At 37.6% G+C, this 20,927-nt stretch overlaps 1 protein-coding gene across 9 annotated transcripts in view; it reads right to left on the bottom strand.

The window, feature by feature from the left end:
• Positions 1-20,927, bottom strand: part of EPHA6 (EPH receptor A6) — an 831,631-nt gene that overhangs the window by 183,134 nt on the left and 627,570 nt on the right. For all 9 annotated transcript variants that reach the window (XR_012378040.1, XM_073892326.1, XM_073892340.1 and 6 more), the window contains one exon: positions 8,693-8,878. Coding sequence is in view for 8 of the 9 variants with exons in the window: in XM_073892326.1 (XP_073748427.1) it covers positions 8,693-8,878 (186 nt within the window). In the remaining variant the exon portion in view is untranslated. The remainder of the gene's footprint in view (positions 1-8,692; positions 8,879-20,927) is intronic.

Raw genomic sequence — 20,927 nt, 5'->3', positions numbered from 1 at the left:
AACATCCCAGGAAGGCATATGGACATCATGTTTTCCCCAATACAGTGCACTCAGAAAGGTACATAACTTAGGTGATATGCCTGCCTAAAATGCACAACTGCAAATCAAATTATGGAAAAAACAATAGACACACCCAGACTGAGGGACATTCTACAAAGTAACTGACTAGTGCTCTTGAAAAGTGTGAAGGTCATGAGACACAAGGAAAAACCAAAGAATTGTCACAGATTGGAAGATCCTGAGGAGATGTGATAAGTAAGTACAATGTGGGAGCTTGGATGGGATTCTGGAACAGATGAGGACAGTAAGTGAAAAGGCTGATAGAATCTGAATAAAATTCTGTGGTTTGGTAAATAGTTCTGTACTGATATTTATTTCTTGGCTTTGATAAAATCGTATGGTTATGTAAAATATTAGCATCAGGGGAAACTGAGTGAGGTTTTTATGGGAACTATATAATTTTCACAACTTTTTCTGTAAGTATGAAATCATATCTAAGTGAAAATTGGAGAAAAGTCACAGTAACATATTCCAACAACAACAAAATAAGCATTAAAATATTCATCGTGACATTAAATAAGAAGCTTGCTAGATTTCTATTCATTAAGTTTATGGATTTTTTTTAAAGATTTTGTTTATTTATTTGACAGAGAGAGACAGCAAGAGAGGGAACACAAGCAGGGGGAGTGGGAGAGGGAGGAGCAGGTTTCCCACCCAGCAGGGAGCCTGACATGGGGCTGGATCCCAGGACCCTGGGATCATGACCTGAGCCGAAGGCAGACGCTTAACCAACTGAGCCAGTCAGGCGCTCCTGGATTTTTTTTTTTTTTTATTAGAAGTCACATATGCAAGGAGCCCATAATCATTTTCAGTGATAAAGACTTCTACTGGTCTTTATCCAGTCCTACATAAGACCATCAGGAATCTGGTGAAGGTTCCTGACGCTTGACTGATTGCCTGAACTTCCAGTCTGGCTAATGATTCTTCCTCTCCTGAGTTCATGAATGCAAATTCACGTCAATCAGATAGATTTATCCATAGTCCATCTCCAATTCGGCATCATCAAACTTCTTACCAGAAAAAAATTGCATCATGAGTGATTTGGAAGGAATTTTTATTTTTGGAAATGAGTAAGGTTTCACTGTCTAGATAATTCTATTCAATTTGATTTCAAGGTATTAAAAGGCAACATCACGCATGATAAACTTGTATTTATATTCCTTTTTTCTCTTCTAGTTCTTACAGTTTACAGTGTTATCTTCACATTGAGCAACCTGTTACTAGAATTTTTAACCTGTTCTATCTTCTTATAGTCTACCCAGTAATTAGGAGGCTAGTTAGGGAGAGAAGAGAGCCACAGGAAGGAGACATTAAGTTAGAGGCAGATCTAGGAAGGGGATTAGACAGGATGACTTTTAGAAAACCCAGATACTTAAACATGGAAAGAACAAGAATAAATTCCTCCTGAATACAGACAAAGTATATTTTCTGTTGTAAATAGGGAAGTACACTCTGGCAGAAATATAAGCTGGTGATCCCAATCAGCCCCAGTGCTGCTTGAACAGAGTGAGATACACCAGGCTACCAGAATATGTCATCTTGTTCCTATTTGTTATAGTCACACTTAGTTCATTTTCTGTTTATCAATATGTATACATAATAATTCTGAATGGCAAATACTTTGCAGTAAGTATCCTGAGACTCCATGGAGACTCCAGAAATTGCACAAGACTAATCTATCACTATTTTCAGTAACAGCAAATAGTAAATATTAAGGATGTTAGGAGAAGAGAGAAAATATAAAAACTCACGATTTCTTCTTTTTGTGCTGCCTCTCTTCCTTCCTTTCCCTTTGGGTTGCATCTCTTTCCACTTTTATTTTATCACCCCCCCCCCCCCCATTCATTAACAGTGCTTTTCAGGGTAGCAGCTCTGTCATGAGCCTCAAGTTCTCTTGTGTCCACAGTGATACAATCTTTCTAATTTTTCCTGATCAGTTTTCTTTCACACTTTTCTCAGGGGCTACTTCAAACATCCACCAATACCTCAAGCCCTCTACCCATCTCGTCAGCATGTGATCTTGCCTCTTACATGATTGAAAAAAGGGAGGCTGGCAACCCCAGAGGTGTCTGGTCCTTCTAGGTACCCACGTCCTTTTCATATCATAGTTCTTTATATACCCATTTAGGGTCAGGTTGGTACATTTCTGTCCAGCTTTTCAGGGATTTGGAAGAGGAAGAGACACATGGGAGTAATGAGAGTAAGATTTAAGATGCCTTTGTCATTTAGCATGAATGTATTCTAGAATTTAGTAGACCAGTAAAGAATGAAAGCAGAGAAGGGAGATGCATGGACCTGATCCAGGAGGACAGGCATTTTGGCTTTCTTATTCACTGCCAAATACCCAATGCTTATTAAAGTGCCTGGCACAGAGTGGTTAGGCACATAATAGATATTACTTGAATAATGAATAACATAGAAGGCTAAACATTTGGAATGTAAGTAAGAAACAAACACAATCTAATTTGCATTTTTAACCTATCGTCTGACTGCAGTGTGCACACACCTCATAGTCCACTGCAAGCTGACCATCCTCAGATATGCTATAATGGGCTGTGCCCTCCTAATTGCCTCATCCAATAGATGATTCTCAATCCTTATCATACTTGGTTTCCCAGCTCATTTTATTCTATGAATCTCTCCCCCATTCTTAGAAACCTGTTTTCTTCTATGCTGTTTCTTCTCTTTTGTAAGCTTCTCTTCTTCAGTCTGTCTGTTAAGGACCGTTTTCCCCAACCTTCTAGGAAAGCCTGCCCTCCCTATAGTTTCAACTGTCAATCACTGCTCATCTGGGGACAAGTCTTTAATTTGCACCTGCAGCCCAGACATCCACCCAGGCTCCAGAGGCTTTCTGGAAGTCTTTAAATGTCCCAGGCATGTGAAACACAACATATCCAAACTAGAATTCATTATTTTCTCTCCAAATCTGTATTTCTCCAGAATTTGCTCTCCATCCCCTTACTTATGTTAAACCAGAAACTGTGAGGCATCTGAAATTATCCCCATTCCTTTATTCTCCATGTATAATCAGTCACTAAGGTCTCCAAATTTAGCCTTGGAAACAGCTCTTGACTCTATTCCCTTCTTCTTATCTTTACTTATCTAATCTCTTTTCTCATTATTTTTCACTTGGATTACTACACTAGACTTCTTACTGTTTTGCCTGCCTAGAGTTTTTTCTTTCAATATGTAATCCATACTTTGCTCCAGATGTTTTGGATGTCTGCAATATCCTGACTTCTTTCTTAGCCACAAGGGTTGAGAAGCTATTTCCTCAGCCTGGAAAACTCACCTACCAAATCTTGGCATGGCTTGATCTTTCACTTCATTCAGGTTTTTTTCTCTTTACCTAAAATTATATCCATACATTAATTTCTCTTGGTTTCGTGCAGTAGATAGAAGCTCTTTTTCAATACTGTATTACCAGTGCCTAAAGGAGTGGGCATCCAATAAATATTCACTGAACAAGTGAATGAATAAATTAATAGTAACTGTATCCAAAATAACACACAGCATACTGGGAAATACTGGCTTACTTGTTTGTTGCTCCCAGTGGATTGACGCCAACAAGTGGGCTTCTCAAGGGCACTGAGTGCCTCTTTTCTATAGCTCTAGGTTTTAATCAGCAACAATGTCTAGCACCTGGTAGTACTCAGTAACTATTTCTTGGAAAACAAAGCAAAACAAAACTCTCAACCTATCTTAGCTAGCAGAGAAGCTGAACTCCAGAGGTGGGGTTAATAACCATCTAATTTATTTTATTAGAATCAGATTTGCAGAATATTTACCCCTTCAATGTGTATTCCATATAGTTCCTTACAGGAAAATTTTTGCTTATAGGAAAAATTTTACCTACCCTTTTCTCTTCACAGATTGTTAAAGATAAAACTTTATTGAAGGTACTTTTTGTTTCTTCCTGAACCTATCTTCTCTTTAGATAACTGAAACAAACCTGAAGTTATTAAAAAAAAGTTAGAAATGGGGTGATAAGTTATCACAGTAGAAATTTTCCTCACCAACATCTTGTGACTCTCTTCCTCTGGCAAAGGAACAGAACACAAAATATTAGGGATAGATGTGTTTTCTAGTCCAATCTGCACTTTTCAATCTTTTTGTGCAGAGGAAAAAAATTGAGGCCTAAAGACATTGAGTGACTTGCCCGAGACTCTGTAACAGGCAGGAGGATACACAACCTGGTAGAGAGGCAGGTATCATATTGGTGGCAACAGCAATAGTTAAAATCTTGGACAATGTATTACTTGACAAGTAGAGCACAATATTCTGGCATATTTAAAGAGGGTTTGCCAGGCCCAGCACTTCCTGTTGAGGCTTCCATACTGTCCCACAGAGTCGTTAGTGATGTCCAACAATGAAGTGAAGTTGTTTGAGAGTTTGTTTGCTATCCTGATTGGCTTCTACTACTCCTTTCTAGATCTATGATTTGCTAGAGATGTAGCTGTTCTATCTAAATTTAATTATCAGCTACTAAGCTGGGAGATGGGAATTTCATTAGTCCTCTCTTGTTTCTTCTATCGTCATGATTCAAACTGCCAGGCCCGGTCTTCTGGAGTGTGGTTACACCACTGTATTGCTTCATTATCTAACCATAATTCTTCTCTTTATAGAAGAGTGGCACTTTCTCTTTTGGTTATGTAATTAATGACACTGGTGTATACCTTACCAGTTACAAATTGCTACTGTCCGTGCTCCTAATGGCTACAAGTCTGTTCTCTAACTAATGGCTTCTATTTGCTTCTTGGAGAAAAAGTATGTGCTAAACATATGGTTTCGGTCAATTAATCTCTTTTTATACCAGTTTTATCTTAACAGGTTAATGAAATTGTGATGTGTATCAAATAAGTAGGTTCAACTTTTATCACACATACTTTTTATATAATGCAGCTTTTTGTCATTTAACTTTAAAGTTTAAAATAGAAGTAGTTATATGCCTGAATATGAAAGAGCAAAAGTGTTCCCACAAACTTTGTACTATGTATCTCTCAGAGATAAAACATATACATAAGATAAAAAGTATGCATATTAAGAATTTATGAAAGGATCTGATGAAGATTTTGATCTATAATTTTGCATTACTTTCAACTGAGAGTCTGTGTGTTTATTTCTCAGAACCCCAGGATACTCTACTAACATGACTGCATAAACCTATCCTGCATCTCTATCTTTGTCAGTATTATCTTTTATGCAATATGGTAGTCCTTAGGGAGCATTAATTGCTAGCTATCTTTTAGATACTTAAGGGCAATCTTGGAACAATTACCATGTATTTATGGGAATGAGGCATTCATTTATTTATTGCCTTTGCCTTAAAAATCTCATAGCACTGGAGTCAAGAAGATAACAGTATAAATATGCCCACTTATCTTTGTGTGAATTACTCCTTCCTCCACCTCTACCACCCACCTCAGCAGCGGCACAACACCCTTATATGGGGCTCACTTGTACAAGTTAAAACTGTAACAATGATTGCCACTCAAAAGCATATTGAGTCTGTCCTTTCTTGATGATCTTTTTTTATCTTTTCCTTCCATCCCTGCTGCCCCCACTTCTTTCTTTTTCTTGAAATGGAACAAGGACCTTGACTTAGGGAGCATACAAATCTGGCTATGTGGAGGTCACTGGTCCCCTTTTGAGACTAGATTGTCAGAGATGTGAAACAATCACTGTGTCAGCTGTTTGCATGTTTATGTGAAATAAACGGAGTATTTCAAACTGGCAGACGAGTACCACCGACTATCTCATTAAACCTATTCAGCTGATTTATGATAAATAAATCTTACTACTTCATAGGGCTATAAATCATTTTCCTTTTCATATACTTTTATGTATTTATATGCATATAAAATATATGACGATATGTGAATAAAACACAGGCATTTTTGACAAAGTCACATAATGTTATTCATCAAAGGGAGAAAAAAGATCTAATACCTTTCAACCTCTAAATTTATTGTTCAACACTTATTTCCAGATATTACATGCAAAAATACATGTAAGAAGACTTCAACAGTATATTTAAGTTGTTATTTTAAATGCTTTGGGAAGATTCATAACCCAACTTTAAACTTACATTTTTCCTTCCAGAGAGATAGAAGACAGAAGGAATGACTTGAAAAGTTCATGCTAAATTAATGACAAGGAATTCAGAAAATATAAATGAAATAATTAACATGTTATTCTCTCGCTTTTAAATTATAGTCTTTGCTAGCTATTGTGGTATAGCTGGATCTTTCCAAATTTTACATTTTAGAAGTAGTTTATTTCACAACCTAAATATTTTCTTTATTTTAAAAAGTAGTACTATATTATTTTATTCAGATTGTCATTTATTTAATGTTATTTAATTCAGATTGGATAAAGATAATTAAAGTATAAAACTGGTTGATTCATGTAGATATAGAAAAAAGAAAAAAAAAAAAAACAACACACACACTCACACACACACACACCCCATGGGTTTTAGAGTCAAAAAGACCTCAGCCTGAATACCTGCCATGCTACTTACTATGGGTTAGAGGGCTTTCTGCCAGTTAATTAACCTGTCTGAGCTTCAGTGGATAATGATACTCACAGTAGTTGCTGTGAAAATGAAATGATAAACTATTTGTGTAAAGTGCCTGGCACATAGCACCAATAACGGCTACCATTTAGCGTGGCTTATTATGACACATACTATGCTAAATGCTTTATACATTTATAAATTTAATCCTTACAGTATTTTCCTATGGAGTAGGAATTATATTGGCCCTATTTTTATAGATGTGGAAGTAAAGGATAGAGATGGTAAATAATTTACCTAAAGCTACACAAGTCTTAAGTGGCAGGAGTAGATTTCTAACTTTTCAAAACTGTGGCTTAAAACAACAGTCAAAAATTATCTTCTCCCATGATCTTTATGGGTTGACTGGATTGAGCTGGGTGGTTCCTTTGCTCTATAAGATGTCAATGGCAGCTACAGCCATCTGGTGGTGGTGGTGGTGGTGGTGGTGGTGGTGGGGAGAGGTTGCAATGTCTGAGATGGTTTGTTGCAAGCCTGGCATTCAGGCTGTCTCAGGGGGCTCAGACAGAGCTGTGGACTAGACATTCTAGTTTGCCTCCTCTCTGCAATACTGCTTGAAGCCTCACCATATGGACTGGCTTTGCTCAGTACTGGAGGCTGAGTTACAGGAAGTAGTGTTGCAAGACGACAGGATCCAAAGCGCAGACATGTAAGATGCTTCCACGTGCATCACATGTGTTAATGTCCCATTACCCAAGGCCAGTCACATGGACAAGCCCAGAATCAATGGAGAGAACAATAGAAGGGCATAAATACTGGCAGGCCCCATTAAGGTCACTGAAGTAAAAGACCAGTTCAACAGCTGTCATCAAGAGAGAAGGAAGCAAACCAAAAGAGACTCTTAACTACAGAGAACAAACGGGGTTGATGGAGGGATGTGGGTGGGGGAATGGGCTAGATGGGGGATGGGTATTAAGGAGGGCACTTGTTGTGATGAGCACTGGGTGTTGTATGTAAGTGATGAAGCACTAAATTCTACTCCTGAAACTAATATTATACTATATGTTAACTAACTGGAATTTAAATAAAAACTTGAAAAAAATGGATAACCATAAAAAGAAAAACACAAGTACTCTTTTGTGTCTTTCAGACTATTGAGGCTGTCAATAATCTTCCACTCCCCTTGGGCAGCATGTTGATCAATGCCTTGTGAGAGGGACTTTGGAACACATAGTCAATTAATGGTTTTTGTAAGGCTTTTATATTTTCCTGCTTTCAAATATGACATGAAATTTCAATTTCGTATAAATGGTTTTAAAAGAAATTTCAGTTTTATGAGAAAATGCTTCTCAAAGATTTAAATTATTTTTTATGAGTTTTTTCAATGCCATTCTCTGTTGGGTTTTATATAACTCATTAGTGAATAAAATAAGGAGAAATATAGTTAAGGTTTGTGTCCTATCATTATTCAAGTAAAAGTGATTATATAGCAATCTATTTGAGTACGAGATTAATTTTGTATTTTTAAGAAACTTCAAAGGAATGGCTTTGATCCCACTATTTCTGTAAAAACAGGATTTTTTTTCTCGAAGTTGTAATTCTTTTATCCATTTTATATAAATTAAAATAATTTAATTCTAATGGCATTTATGTAGATGGGTTCCACTATATAGATGTAAAAGTCTTACTTCAGATAAAGCATCTCTATTTGTATATGAGATTTTTTCCAAACAGAAGTATTTTACCTTAATGACCCAAAATATTTAAATTGTTTCTTCTATTAATACTGAAAGTTTAGCAGCTTTAGAAGAAGTGAATAGTTTATAGAGATTAGAAAAAAATCTATAATACTTTACTTTTGATTCATTACTTCAAGTTAAATTAGCAAATGATTTATAGGTAATAAATACCATTTCAAAGCTGTTTGGTGACCACTGCAAACTCTGATAATGTCGTAGCCTAATATCAAGACTATGAGGGGTGATATCAGAAAATGATATCCAAACTAAGTTATCCCCTTAATGGCTATGGTACTGCTATTAAAGTTTTGTTTGTTTTTTTAAGGAACTGAGATAGAGATATATAAAAAAAGTAATGAAGAAAATGAGTACTTACTTTTTGTGACAACACCTTCTAGTCGAATGATATTTGGGTGGTCAAATTGACCCATGATACTAGCTTCTCTTAGAAAATCTCTTCTTTGTCGATCCATGTGGCCACCTTTCAAAGTTTTGATGGCAACGGGGATCTCTCTTTTCCCTGGTGTCTTCAAACGCCCACTACAGACTTCTCCAAATTCTCCTTAAAATATGAACAAAAGCAGTTGTTTGTTTAAACAGAATACTTACATTCCAGAAGAATTGAATTGTCATATGTTACCATCTTTTTGTTTTTTAACATAATGACTGTCAAGGATGTCATTTCCACATGGAAATTTCTTTCTTAAAAATTAAATTTGTAATGACAATATGCTTGATCAGCATCATTTATAATGAATAACGGAATGCATTTTCCTATGGGGTAGGACAGGAACTACCATTGATAGATCTCCCTGATCTGCAGAGAAATTATGACTAGCAGAATGGGTGATGCTAATGTAATTCTATAGAAAAGCAATCACTCCATAACATTTCCTGTTCCTGTTCTTAATACTGATATATGGGCCAAATGTCTCTCTATTCAGGGAATCCATCGGGCATGTGTAGTGGATTTGACTCTGTAGGCCATATGCCTGAGCTTCACTACCATCAGAAATCAATGCACGGGTCAATTGGTATATGAACACATTGAAATGACTACATTGAACTCAACTATAACAGGTGATTATACAAACTAAATTACAAGTCACATGGCTGGAATACAGATATAGTAAGATGATCTATGGCTCAGCAATGGCTTCATGGGGGCAGTAAGGAATAATAGCCAAATATTTATGATGAATTTACTACATATATATATCTGGTGATAAGAGTGCTGTGAGTTTCAAAGAAGTATAAGAGTTGGTCTCTGTTCTTAGGAGCTTATGGTTGAGTACAAGAGTTTAGCTGAACATAAATAAAACACTTAAGAACATAAAACCAATCTCTGCAAACGCTGTATTCTTTAAGTAAGAACAGTTGGATCTGGAAGACTTTTTGGAGCAGGTCAAACTTTTGCTGGACCTTGAGCAATGGGCGCAGTTTGGATATTCAAGAAAAGCAGTGACATTCCAGACAAGGAGTGAGAAAAGCAAAGACAAAGCTTCAAAGGTCGGAAGCTGTATACACACAAGGATCACTAGAGGGGTTATTGTGGGAAAGAAGGTTGGAAGTTTCCTCAGTGCAAGGCAATAAGTTCAATAAAGCTTAAAATTCCAGACTTAGCTTTTCTGAGGCTCATTACCTGCTTTTACTTAAGAGTATGATGCTTGATCACCAATTTATTAATCTGGAAAGCGAAGATAATAATAAAATCTTCCATAATTCTATAAAGTCCCTTCCTCATAAGGATATTGGGAAGATCAAAATTGATGATATATGTAAAAGTCCTTATCAACTGTAAAGCGCTATTCATATGCCTTAAGTTATATGAATCTTTGGAAGGGTCAAAGAAATGAAAATAAACTATCCTCAATTGGTTTGTTAGCTAGCAGGTCTGGCTAATAGTTCAATGCAATGTAAATTTAAGTGTAGAGGACCAAATTAAATTTTTGCAGTACCATAGATTTCAGTTATCTGTATTTTCTTTGGACCAACTCATTATAGTCAACTTAATGTTGACTCAATATTAACTACTTCTTGGTATAAATGCTAAGATATTAAGTAAAAAGAAAAAAAAAAACAGAAAAAAAAACAACGTAGGAAGGAAACAAGCCAAAATATCGCTTCCTAAATTATGTGCAAACATGTCCATTAGAAACAGAAAGCAGTCTAACAAGAGGGTTTACTCTAAATATGTTAAACTAACAATAAGCAAGCAGAAAACACAGACTACAATGGGGTCCCTAAGTTCAGTGCATACGGTATTGGAGTTTTACAAATCTTGCTTAATTTGACATCAAAACAAGAAAAATCTTTTTTACTTAATGATGCTCTCAACCTGTTGGGGGTTAAATGTTCTTATGCTCACAGGAAAAAGAAGCCATAATTTTTCAGTTTTGTTTGTAACGTTTCTTTTATTTTTCAAAAGATTTTCCCTCAAACATAAAAAATGGCAGTTGATGGAGATGTTCAACATTATTCTATTGAGGCTCTGAACCTTGACAGAAAAGGTATGTATGTAAATTTAAGTTAATGTCTGATATACCCAGGCCTACTAAGATACTTGAAATTCCTTCTCAGATCACTGTGGTTTGTTATATGAGTATCTAGACAAGACAGATATTTCTTTTCTTCTTTTTTTCTTTTACTTTGCCTTAATAAGTCTGCTAATACGTATAAAAACTTATCAATATTTTAAAACTCCTCACCTGCCATGAGCCCATAATCCAAGTGATTTTCTGTTAACATTTCATAGTAATCCAAATAAACTTTTGAATATAGTGGAATGAACAGAAAACTCTTGTTATTTGATCAAGACAGGCAGTAGTAATTTTCTTTGGTTTTCTATTGTCTGAAATTCATGTATCCTATTATTACCAGGCAGGTGTTTTCTTAATGTCAAACTTTGCACGGCCAAGCTGTTATCACACTTATTTCAGTGACACTAAATATGGTTGCCTCAATTAAAGATCTGAGGCTCCGAGTGCATTTTTCAGGCAAAGTCCAAAAAATTCAGTTACAGAATGTATTAAAACCCTTTATCTGCAGTAGACCTGGATGTATCAGACATATCAGAGAGGAAAAAATATTTTAAATTAAATGCATAGTTTAAGACATTGCTAAAGACTGATCCATTATACTGTTGTCCTTGCAGTAAGAATGGAGGCCCTGTACATAACAATAAATAAAATAAACCATTCCTCAATAAGATGTGTGGACATTTATATAATCCTGGTTAGTCCATGATTAACTTGTCACTATAGGAATATGGTGTTAACTACAGATTTTTTTCCTTTACCAATCATTGTCACCATCATTATTACACACGTAGCCCTTATAAAGTGCTTACCATGAGTCGGGTCTAAAAACTAAATATATATTTTAACCTTGACAACAAACCTTTGAGGTAGGTACCATTATTATCTCCATTTTACAGTTGAAGAGGCTGAGATACATGAGTTAAGTAACTTGTCTGTGTTGACATAGCTAGAAAGTGGTAAAACTGTAATTTGAACCTAGGAAGTCTGGCTCCAGGTTCCATGCTTATAACCACTCTTCTTTGTTGTCTAGGATGTTTATTATTATTAACATTTTGTTATTATGCTATAATAACAATTAGTATTGGATTTTCCATATAAAGTCTACATAACCAAATTAAAATGGTAGGGGAATGGTGGAGGTAGTGAGGGACCATCCATCCTGGAGGATTGTCATCTCACAACCCCCTGGAGGCTTTCCAAAATTTTCTTCCTCTTGTCCGGAGATTCTGGTTTCCTCCTACCTCCAACCCCTTGAGAGTCACTGAAGCAAAGAGCCACACTCCCAATGGCTTTTTAGAACATATCCCTCAGGTCTAATGAGGTATTTCATTCTTCGCATTTGCTATTTCCCTCTGACAGGAATGCTCTCCACAAATTGTCCCCCTCCCTCCTTGTCTCCATCCTCCTCGGTCCCTCTCTATGTGGTCCCTCTCTACTGCTTCTTATTAGCAGTGAAGGCCAAGATTTGAGGTCCCTCCTTCACCAAACTTTCTCTGATCAATCCATCTAATTTAAAACCCCACTACTATTAGTTCCTTCCCAAATGAGAAAGAAAAAAATGAGCAGCTGTACAATCAGAAGCTGGCCTCGCTCTCAGAGCTGGGCTGTGTTATTCTCCTATCACACACTATACCAGACTTGACAAGGTCACCCTGAGACCATGATCAAATGAGACAGAGCAAGGTCACTGCATAATTTTGCCTAAGCACAGAGGCAAGGTCACATGCCAAAATGCTAAATACGCCCTCCTCTCTTGGCTAAAATGAGTAACTGCTGCTTCTTTACCAAGTACAACCTTTTCCTTGTTCTAGTCTCCCCCTCCGTGTAGATAAAATCATTAAGATACTGTAGTGTAAGTCCTAAAATTAAGGCCCAATATTATGTGCTGCCTTAATATCTGGGGGAAATTGGGAAGGGCTCAAATAGCCTTCCCAAAGGCTCTCCCTCCCACTCTGCTCCCATACATAAGGTCCTCTAGCCAAACATCCCTCTTTATCAAATGGATCAGATATCGTTCTTCCTTACCCCTGCATAGCAGGTTTCACTTTCCTGCCAGTCTGTGGAATGATTCAAACAAGCCAATCACATCTTCCTAAGGGAACCAGGGGGCACCTCATCCTAATGGTGCTACAAAGCTTGCCTTTTATAGGCCCCTGGTTATTTGCTAGGTTCCCAAGGGTAACCTCTAGGTGGCCCTGTGTGGTGTCCTCTTCCCCCAACCTGGGCTGTGAGTACATATAATTAATAAATATCTACCAATCTCATCTGTCTAAGGTAAGGTGTTGTGTGTTTGGCATCCCATGGCCCTTGGGTGAGAATATCTATCTCATCAACAGGGTAAAGCACTGTTGGTGGGAATATAAATTAGTGCAGCCACTGTGGAAATCAGTATGGAGGCTCCTCAAAAATTAAAAAAAAAAATAGAAAAACCATATGATTCAGTAATTCTACTACTGGGTATTTACCCCCCCCCCCGCAAATGAAAAAAAGGATATTGAAGAGATATCTACACTCCCATGTTCATTGCAGCATTATTCATAATAGCCAAGATTTGGAAGCAACCTGAGTGCCCATTGATAGGCAAATGGATAAAGAAGATGTGGTATATATATACACGACTGAGTATCCAACAAATGGATAAAGAAGAGTGGCATATATATACAACAGATAAAGAAGATGTGGTATATATACACAACTCAGCCAATAAAAAGAATGAGATTTTGCCATTTGCAATAACATGGAAGAACCTAGAGGGTATTATGCTAAGTGAAATAAGTCAGACAGAAAAATACCATATCATTTCACCTATGTGTGGAATCTAAAAAACAAAATAAATAAAAATAAAAAGCAGAAACAGCCCTCTAGATACAGAGAACTTGTGATTGCCAAAGGGGAGTGGGTGGCGAGATGGGAAAAAGGGGTAAAGGGAGTGGGAGGTTCAGGCTTCCAGCTCTGGAATGAGTAAGTCATGGGGATAAAAGGTGCAGCATAGGGAATGGAGTCAATGGTATAGCAACAGTGTTGCATCGTGACAGGTGGTAGTTACACTTGTGATGAATAGAGCATAATGTATACAGTTGTTGAATCACCATGTTGCATAACTGAAACTAATGTAACATTGTGTGTCAACTATATGTGTCAATAAAAATGGAATAAAAATACTTAATATAAAGCCAAACACATACTCATTTACAGAATTGTTGCTGCTTTCTGACAGCATCTCATCTTAGAGCAAACTCCTGCTTCCTTAGATTGCCCACATCACCCAATCGAAGCCCAAATCCTATAATAGGTTTCATCTAACATTCCCTTACTGACACATACTACAGTTCCACATGCTGTGTGTTTTCCCTTGCTGAAATGAACAATAAACCCAACTTTTTCAACTATAGTGTGTTCCTGGGATCTTTGCTTGAGAGTATTGGCATATTTACTGTATAGCACTTTTGACTATTTGAAATTTCTTTGAAATTCATTTTTAACAATCTTATACATTTGGTACGTATTGCTCCATTTCAAATATCTTCCCTTGACCAGGTCAACTTATAATCTTAGTCAGGAAGGCATGGGCCTTGACATCTCTATCTTTTGTTATATCCACAGTACCTAGGACATAATAAGCAACTCTTTAATATTTGTTGAATGAACAAAATGAATAAATGAGAGGGGAAAAACTCTAGACCCAAAGTTGGGATATCTTAGAGGACAGGGATTTTCCAATACAGTAACCTTTTTTTTTAAATTACATAGTCTCCTTTGCTTTCTTTTCATTGTGTACAGTTAAGAGATGCTTCAATATCTTCTGTATTCAGGTTTTTTTTTTAAATTAATTGTGCACAATTCTCTTTCCTTCCTGAGTGTGAAGGCAACAGGAAGAATATTTTTAAGTGTCATATAAAGAAAGTGTTAAAAAAGAAGAGGCATAGGGAAAAACATATAGCCAATTTTTAATTTAGGTCTAGAGGGATGTATTAGTCTCTTGAGGTCTTAAGTTAAGTTCCATTATTATTAATGTTATCAGAAGGGTCACCTACCCAATTGTATTCAAGGACTTATGACTACTCTATTGGATTTCTTCCCAACACATAGCACACCTTCTACATGTGAAAGAGAAAAACAATTTTTAGAAAATTTACAATTTCACACCAGTTGAAATGATATTTGATATTGAATGCTTCTGATTCAACTTCACAGAAAGATTCAAGACAATGCGAGATTTCACATGTTTAACAAGACTTGTCAGGAGCAAGAGCTGATTAAGACATGGGAGAGGACAGGTTCTCAGAAATTAGGGCTTCTATGTCCACCTTCACCATTAATTTGTTTTGTGGTATTAGAGGAAGTCACATTAGTTTTTCCTGCTTTAGTATCATTGGGGGAGAGGTCTAAATACCTACCACCTAGCCACTTTTTGAGAGATAAAGATTAATTTGTAAATACTTGCAAAGCTTTTTGAGTCCTAAAAAGTAACCACTGAATCTTTTCAAATTATGCTGGATCCACGGAAGATATGTTAAATATGTTATTCTAAGTATCCTTCATGGCGAGACTCTTAAAGTCTAGGTCGGGAAACAGGATTTCTTTAAGACCTGAGAAGGAATTTTTTAATTTCCTCATCAAACAAGGGGTAAGGAGTTTTTCAGTGAATGAATTAAGTAACGCATTATCCCATATTATCTACTTTTTTTCACACCACATTCTAAATATGAGACAGCCTCTTTTTACTTCTGGGCAAGTTTTTTTTTTTTTTAAATGACATAATTCCTTCAAATTTTTGTGATGGGAATATAATAAGAGGATGCAAGACAGTAAACCAGAAGCATTAAGAATGCAATCATTCCAGATGCCTGAAAAGTTGACTCATGACTTCAGTGCATTCATCTCTGTCTCCCGCTCCAACATTTAGAGAGCTACATTGTATTTTAATGCTTTGTTTGTGCACTAAAGTGTTTCTCTACACTAACTTCCTAGTTGACGAGTCCTTTTGTTCATAATCAGCCTCCAATTTCACAGCCCCATCAGTTGTCAGGAGTGGCCAGCCTCTATGATCACAGGCATGCCTGCAGTGCTGCTTCACCACGCACTTTCCAAACAATATTTGATGTTCATGCATGTACGCTGTCTACTGGCAAACACATCTACTGCTGTCAAACAAAGCCCCTGTATTTGATAAAAATTTGTCTTTGTTTATTTACTTGAGGCATAAGGGGCCTTTCATTGTGTTACAGGGCATGCTTTTCAATAAAATTCTGCCTTTATTATTAGGACACATGGGAGTGAGTCAAGGGGCTGGCAACAACCTGACAAGAAAATATTATCTGATTGATTCATTAATAAGAATTTGAAGTTGCTTGTTCGATAAACATACCTTCAAAAGGCTGAGTTGGTTGCTCCTTGCTTCATGCTTCTTCATAGCCTGGACCAACTATGATTCTAGTGCTAGTACCTCTTGGTTTCAGCTATTAACTCATTATGTTTTTCCATACTAACTTTAAACATCCTAAAAGCAGAGACCATATATATTTTTTAATGTTTTTATATCTCATCTTTTATAATTTTTATTTTGTGTTTTAAATTTTACATGATATATTAATATAGTATTAATTGCAATGATTGGGTTCGGGGAAAAGGTTTAAACATTGCTAGGCATATCACACTAAAAACTACAATTAAAAACAAATATTTACATGACAATATGCCTCTTGTAGCATCATGATGCATCTGAAATAGGGCAGGAGCGCCCAAAACTATGATATACTTCTACTCCAAATTCCAATGTGTGGAGTTTTTCCCACCACCACCAAGCAATTCCACACCAGCTGGGTGCCCTACAATTCAACTCAATTCTGACACTCTTAACATGAAGATAGCACCAGATCCCACAGGTTGTTTAGTACTACAAGACTTCTCCCTCCCCCCCATTTTATTTTTTAATTTAAATTCAATTAAGTAAAATATAATGTATTATTAGTTTCATAAGTCGAGGTCAGTGATTCATCACTCTTATATAATATCCAGTGCTCATTACATCACCTGACCTCCTTAATGTCCATCACCCAGTTACCCCATTTGCCAGCCCCTCAGCCCCTCCAACAATCCTGTTTGTTCCTATGATTAAGAGTCTCTTATGGTTTGTCTTCCTCTCTGATTTCATCTTGTTTAACTTTTTTCGTCTCTTCCCCCATGATCCTCTATTTTCTTAAATTCCACATGAGTTAGATCATATGATAATTGTCTTTCTCTGATTGAGTTATTTCACTTAGCATAATACCCTCTAGTTCCATCCGTGTCGTTGCAAATGGCAAGATTTCATTTTTTTGATGGCTGAGTAGTATTGCAGTGTGTGTGTGTGTGTGTGTACACACACACACACACACACACACCTTCTTTACTCCAAAATACAAATGTAGGGATCCGAAGGGGCACCTGCACCCCAATGTTTATAGCAGCAACGTCCACAATAGCCAAACTATGGAAAGAGCCCAGATGTCCATTGACAGATGAAAGGACACAGACCATATCTTACTGATCTTTATACTTCAGCACCCAGCAAGATTCCTGGCATCAAATAGGTACTCAATAATTTGTTGAATGAATGAATCTGCCATATGCTCGAAGTTTATGTGTGCATCACCAAGAAGGGGTTGAGGATTTAACTGCATGATTCAGGCACAGGATTATTTATTATTGATTGAATTTAATTTTTTCTTTCCTTTTTTTTAAGATTTATTTGTTTATTTATTTGACAGAGAGAGAAAGAAAGAGAACAAACAGAAGGAGTGGTAGGCAGAGGGAGAGGGAGGGGGAGAAGCAGGATCTCCGCTGAGCAGGGAGCCCGATGTGGGGCTCAATCCCGGGACCCTGGGATTGTGACCTGAGCTGAAGGCAGAGGATTAGCTGACTGAGCCACCCAGGTGCCCCGAATTCTTTCTTTTTAATTGAGGTATACTTGGCACACAATGCTACACTGGTTTCAGGTGTACAACAATGATTCGACAAGCCTATATGTTATGCCGTGCTCACCACAAGTTAGCTCCCACCTGTCACCATCCCATGCGATTACGATACCATGCACTACATTCTCTATGCTGTGTACCTTTTATTCTTCTGACTTACTCATTCCATAACTGGAAGGCTGTACCTCACACTTTTTATTCTTTTCTGTTAAAACATGCTCCCAAATGCAACACTGTCCTCAAGGAGATTAAAATTTTCTCTACTTCTGACATCATAAGTCCAGTACATTACTTACCTACTAAATACTCTTATTCACAGTATTTTGACTTTTCAAACTCACTGATCCCTCTACCCCAGAGCACCTTTTTTAAAAATTTTTTTATTTATTTGAGAGAGAGAGAGTGTGAGAGAGAGCATGAGAGGGGAGAGGGTCAGGGGGAGAAGCAGACTCCCCACTGAGCGGGGAGCCTGATGTGGGACTCAATCCTGGGACTCCAGGATCATGACCTGAGCTGAAGGCAGTTACTTAACCAACTGTGCCACCCAGGCGCCCTACCCCAGAGCACCTTTTTAATCCAGTGTATTAGTCTCTACCAGATGGTCTCTTACACCACCTCCTTTCTTGCCTGAAGGGATATTGAAAGAGTTCCTCTTTAGACTAAAAAAATTTACATTTCAAAACTCTGCATGATGATCTATCAAAATTGATTCTCCATTTTGGCATCATAAGAATGACATTGGGGCACCTAGGTGGCTCAGTCAGTTAAGCGTTTGCCTTTGGCTCAGGTCATGATCCCAGGGTCCTGGGATCCAGCCCTGCCTCAGGCTCTCTGGTCTGCAGGGAGTCAGCTTGTCCCTCCCCCTCTGCCCCTCCCTCTTGCTTGTGCTCTCACTCGCTCTTGCTCTATCTCCAAATGAATAAATAAAATAATCTTAAAAAAAATGATGTTAGAAATAAAATCTAATTTAAAAAAAATCTCTGTGACCCAGAGAAAGTTACTCAATGTCTTCAAGTCATTGTTTCCTTATCTGGGATCAAGTGTCTGTTTCCTTATTTATAAAACATTAACTATAGGTTTTGCAGGTTATGAGAAGTAAAGGTACCTGGCATTTCCACTTGCCCACCTGCCCCACCCCCCTACAAATGATCAGTTCAACCAACTGCCAGTCCCTCCTCCCACAATCAGGCTGCTGAGCCCTCTGCCCTGGATAACGGTGTTACTAGGAACAAATGGTTCTTTACTCACCTATATTTTCTTTTCAGTATATACACTATCACAGGTAATGTCTTTCACTCCCACCAATTACTGTCTCTTGGCTGTGAAGTTCCAAATCTACACTTGTAGCTCAGATTTCTCTCTTGAACCTAGAAGTTTCTCAGGGGCCATCTAATCAGCCTATGTATTGGTCTGCTTGGGCTGCTATAAAAAGGTACCATAACCAGGGTGGCTTAAACAACCGAAATTTATTTTCTCACAGTTCTGAAAACTGGCAAGTCCAGGAGCACTGTGCCATCTGATTCAGTTCCTGCTTGTGGCTCTTTTCCTGGCTTACAGACAGCCATCTTTGTCCTGTGTCTTTACATCGCTATTCCTTGATGAGGCCAAACGGAGAGCTCTCTCTCTCCCTCTTCCTCTAAAGCTACCAGTGCTATCAGATTAGGACCACCCTTAGGACCTCATTCATCTTTAATTAAAACCAGAAGACCTATTTTCAAATACAGTCACATCGGGAGTTAGGACTTCAACATATGAATTTGGGGGGGGGATGGGATTCAATCAACAGCATCAATTAAAACCCATTTTCCCATCTTTATCCCTTAATTTGTTTAGTAGCCACAGTTGGTTGAATAATGGCTTGCTACTCTCTAATCCACAGAATCTGTGAACATGTTACCTTATATAGCAAAAGGGACTTTGTAGGTATATTATGTTAATGATCTTAGATGTGATTATTCTAGGTGAGCCAGGTGGGGTCAACATAATCACAAGGGGTCTTCAGAAGAGGGAGGCAGGAGGGATAGTCAGGGAAGGAATAAGATGATTAAAAAACAGAGGTGGGAGGGTCAGAGAGCTATCTGAAGATACTATGCTGCTGGCTTTGAAGATGGAGAAGGGCGCACAAGCCAAGGAATACAGGTAAACTTTAGAAGCAGGAAGTCATGGAAAGAGATAGGTTCCCAGAATGAACCAGTACTGTCAACACCCTGACTTCAACCCAGTGATACTGATTTTGGACTTCTGACAGAAAAATAATTTGTGGTGTTTTTTTTTTTCACTTTAAATTTTTTATTGTTATGTTAATCACCATGCATTACATCATTAATTTTTGATGTAGTGTTCCATGATTTATTGTTTGCCTATAACACCCAGTGCTCCATTCAGTACATGCCCTCTTTAATACCCATCACCAGGCTAACCCATCCCCCCACCCGCCTCTCCTCCAGAACCCTCAGTTTGTTTTTCAGAGTCCATCGTCTCTCATGGTTCGTCTCCCCCTCCAATTTCCCCCCCTTCATTCTTCCCCTCCTGCTATCTTCTTCTTTTTTTTTTCTTAACATATATTGTATTATTTGTTTCAGAGGTACAGATCTGATTCAACAGTATTGCACAATTCACAGCACTCACCATAGCACATACCCTCCCCAATGTCTATCACCCAGCCACCCCCTCCCTCCCACCCCTCACCACTCCAGCAACACTCAGTTTCTTTCCTGAGATTAAGAATTCCTCATATCAGTGAGATCGTATGATGCATGTCTTTCTCTGATTGACTTATTTCACTCAGCATAACACCCTCCAGTTCCATCCACATCGTTGCAAATGGCAAGATCTCATTCCTTTTGATGGCTGCATAATATTCCATTGTGTATATATACCACTTCTTCTTTATTCATTCATCTGTTAATGGACATCTTGGCTCTTTCCATACTTCGGCTATTGTGGACATTGCTGCTATAAACATTGGGGTGCACGTATGCCTTCGGATCCCTACATTTGTATCTTTGTGGTAAATACCCAGTAGTGCAATTGCTGGATCATATGGTAGCCCTATTTTCAACTTTTTGGGAACCTCCATCCTGTTTTCCAGAGTGGTTGCACCAGCTTGCATTCC

The sequence above is a fragment of the Callorhinus ursinus genome, unplaced genomic scaffold (assembly GCF_003265705.2).
Source record: "Callorhinus ursinus isolate GAN/ISIS: 27379988/994484 unplaced genomic scaffold, GSC_fseal_2.0 scaffold1, whole genome shotgun sequence".
Classification (NCBI taxonomy): Eukaryota; Metazoa; Chordata; class Mammalia; order Carnivora; family Otariidae; genus Callorhinus; species Callorhinus ursinus.
Note: the sequence above shows the minus strand (reverse complement) of the source record. Positions and strands in the feature narration are given on the sequence as shown.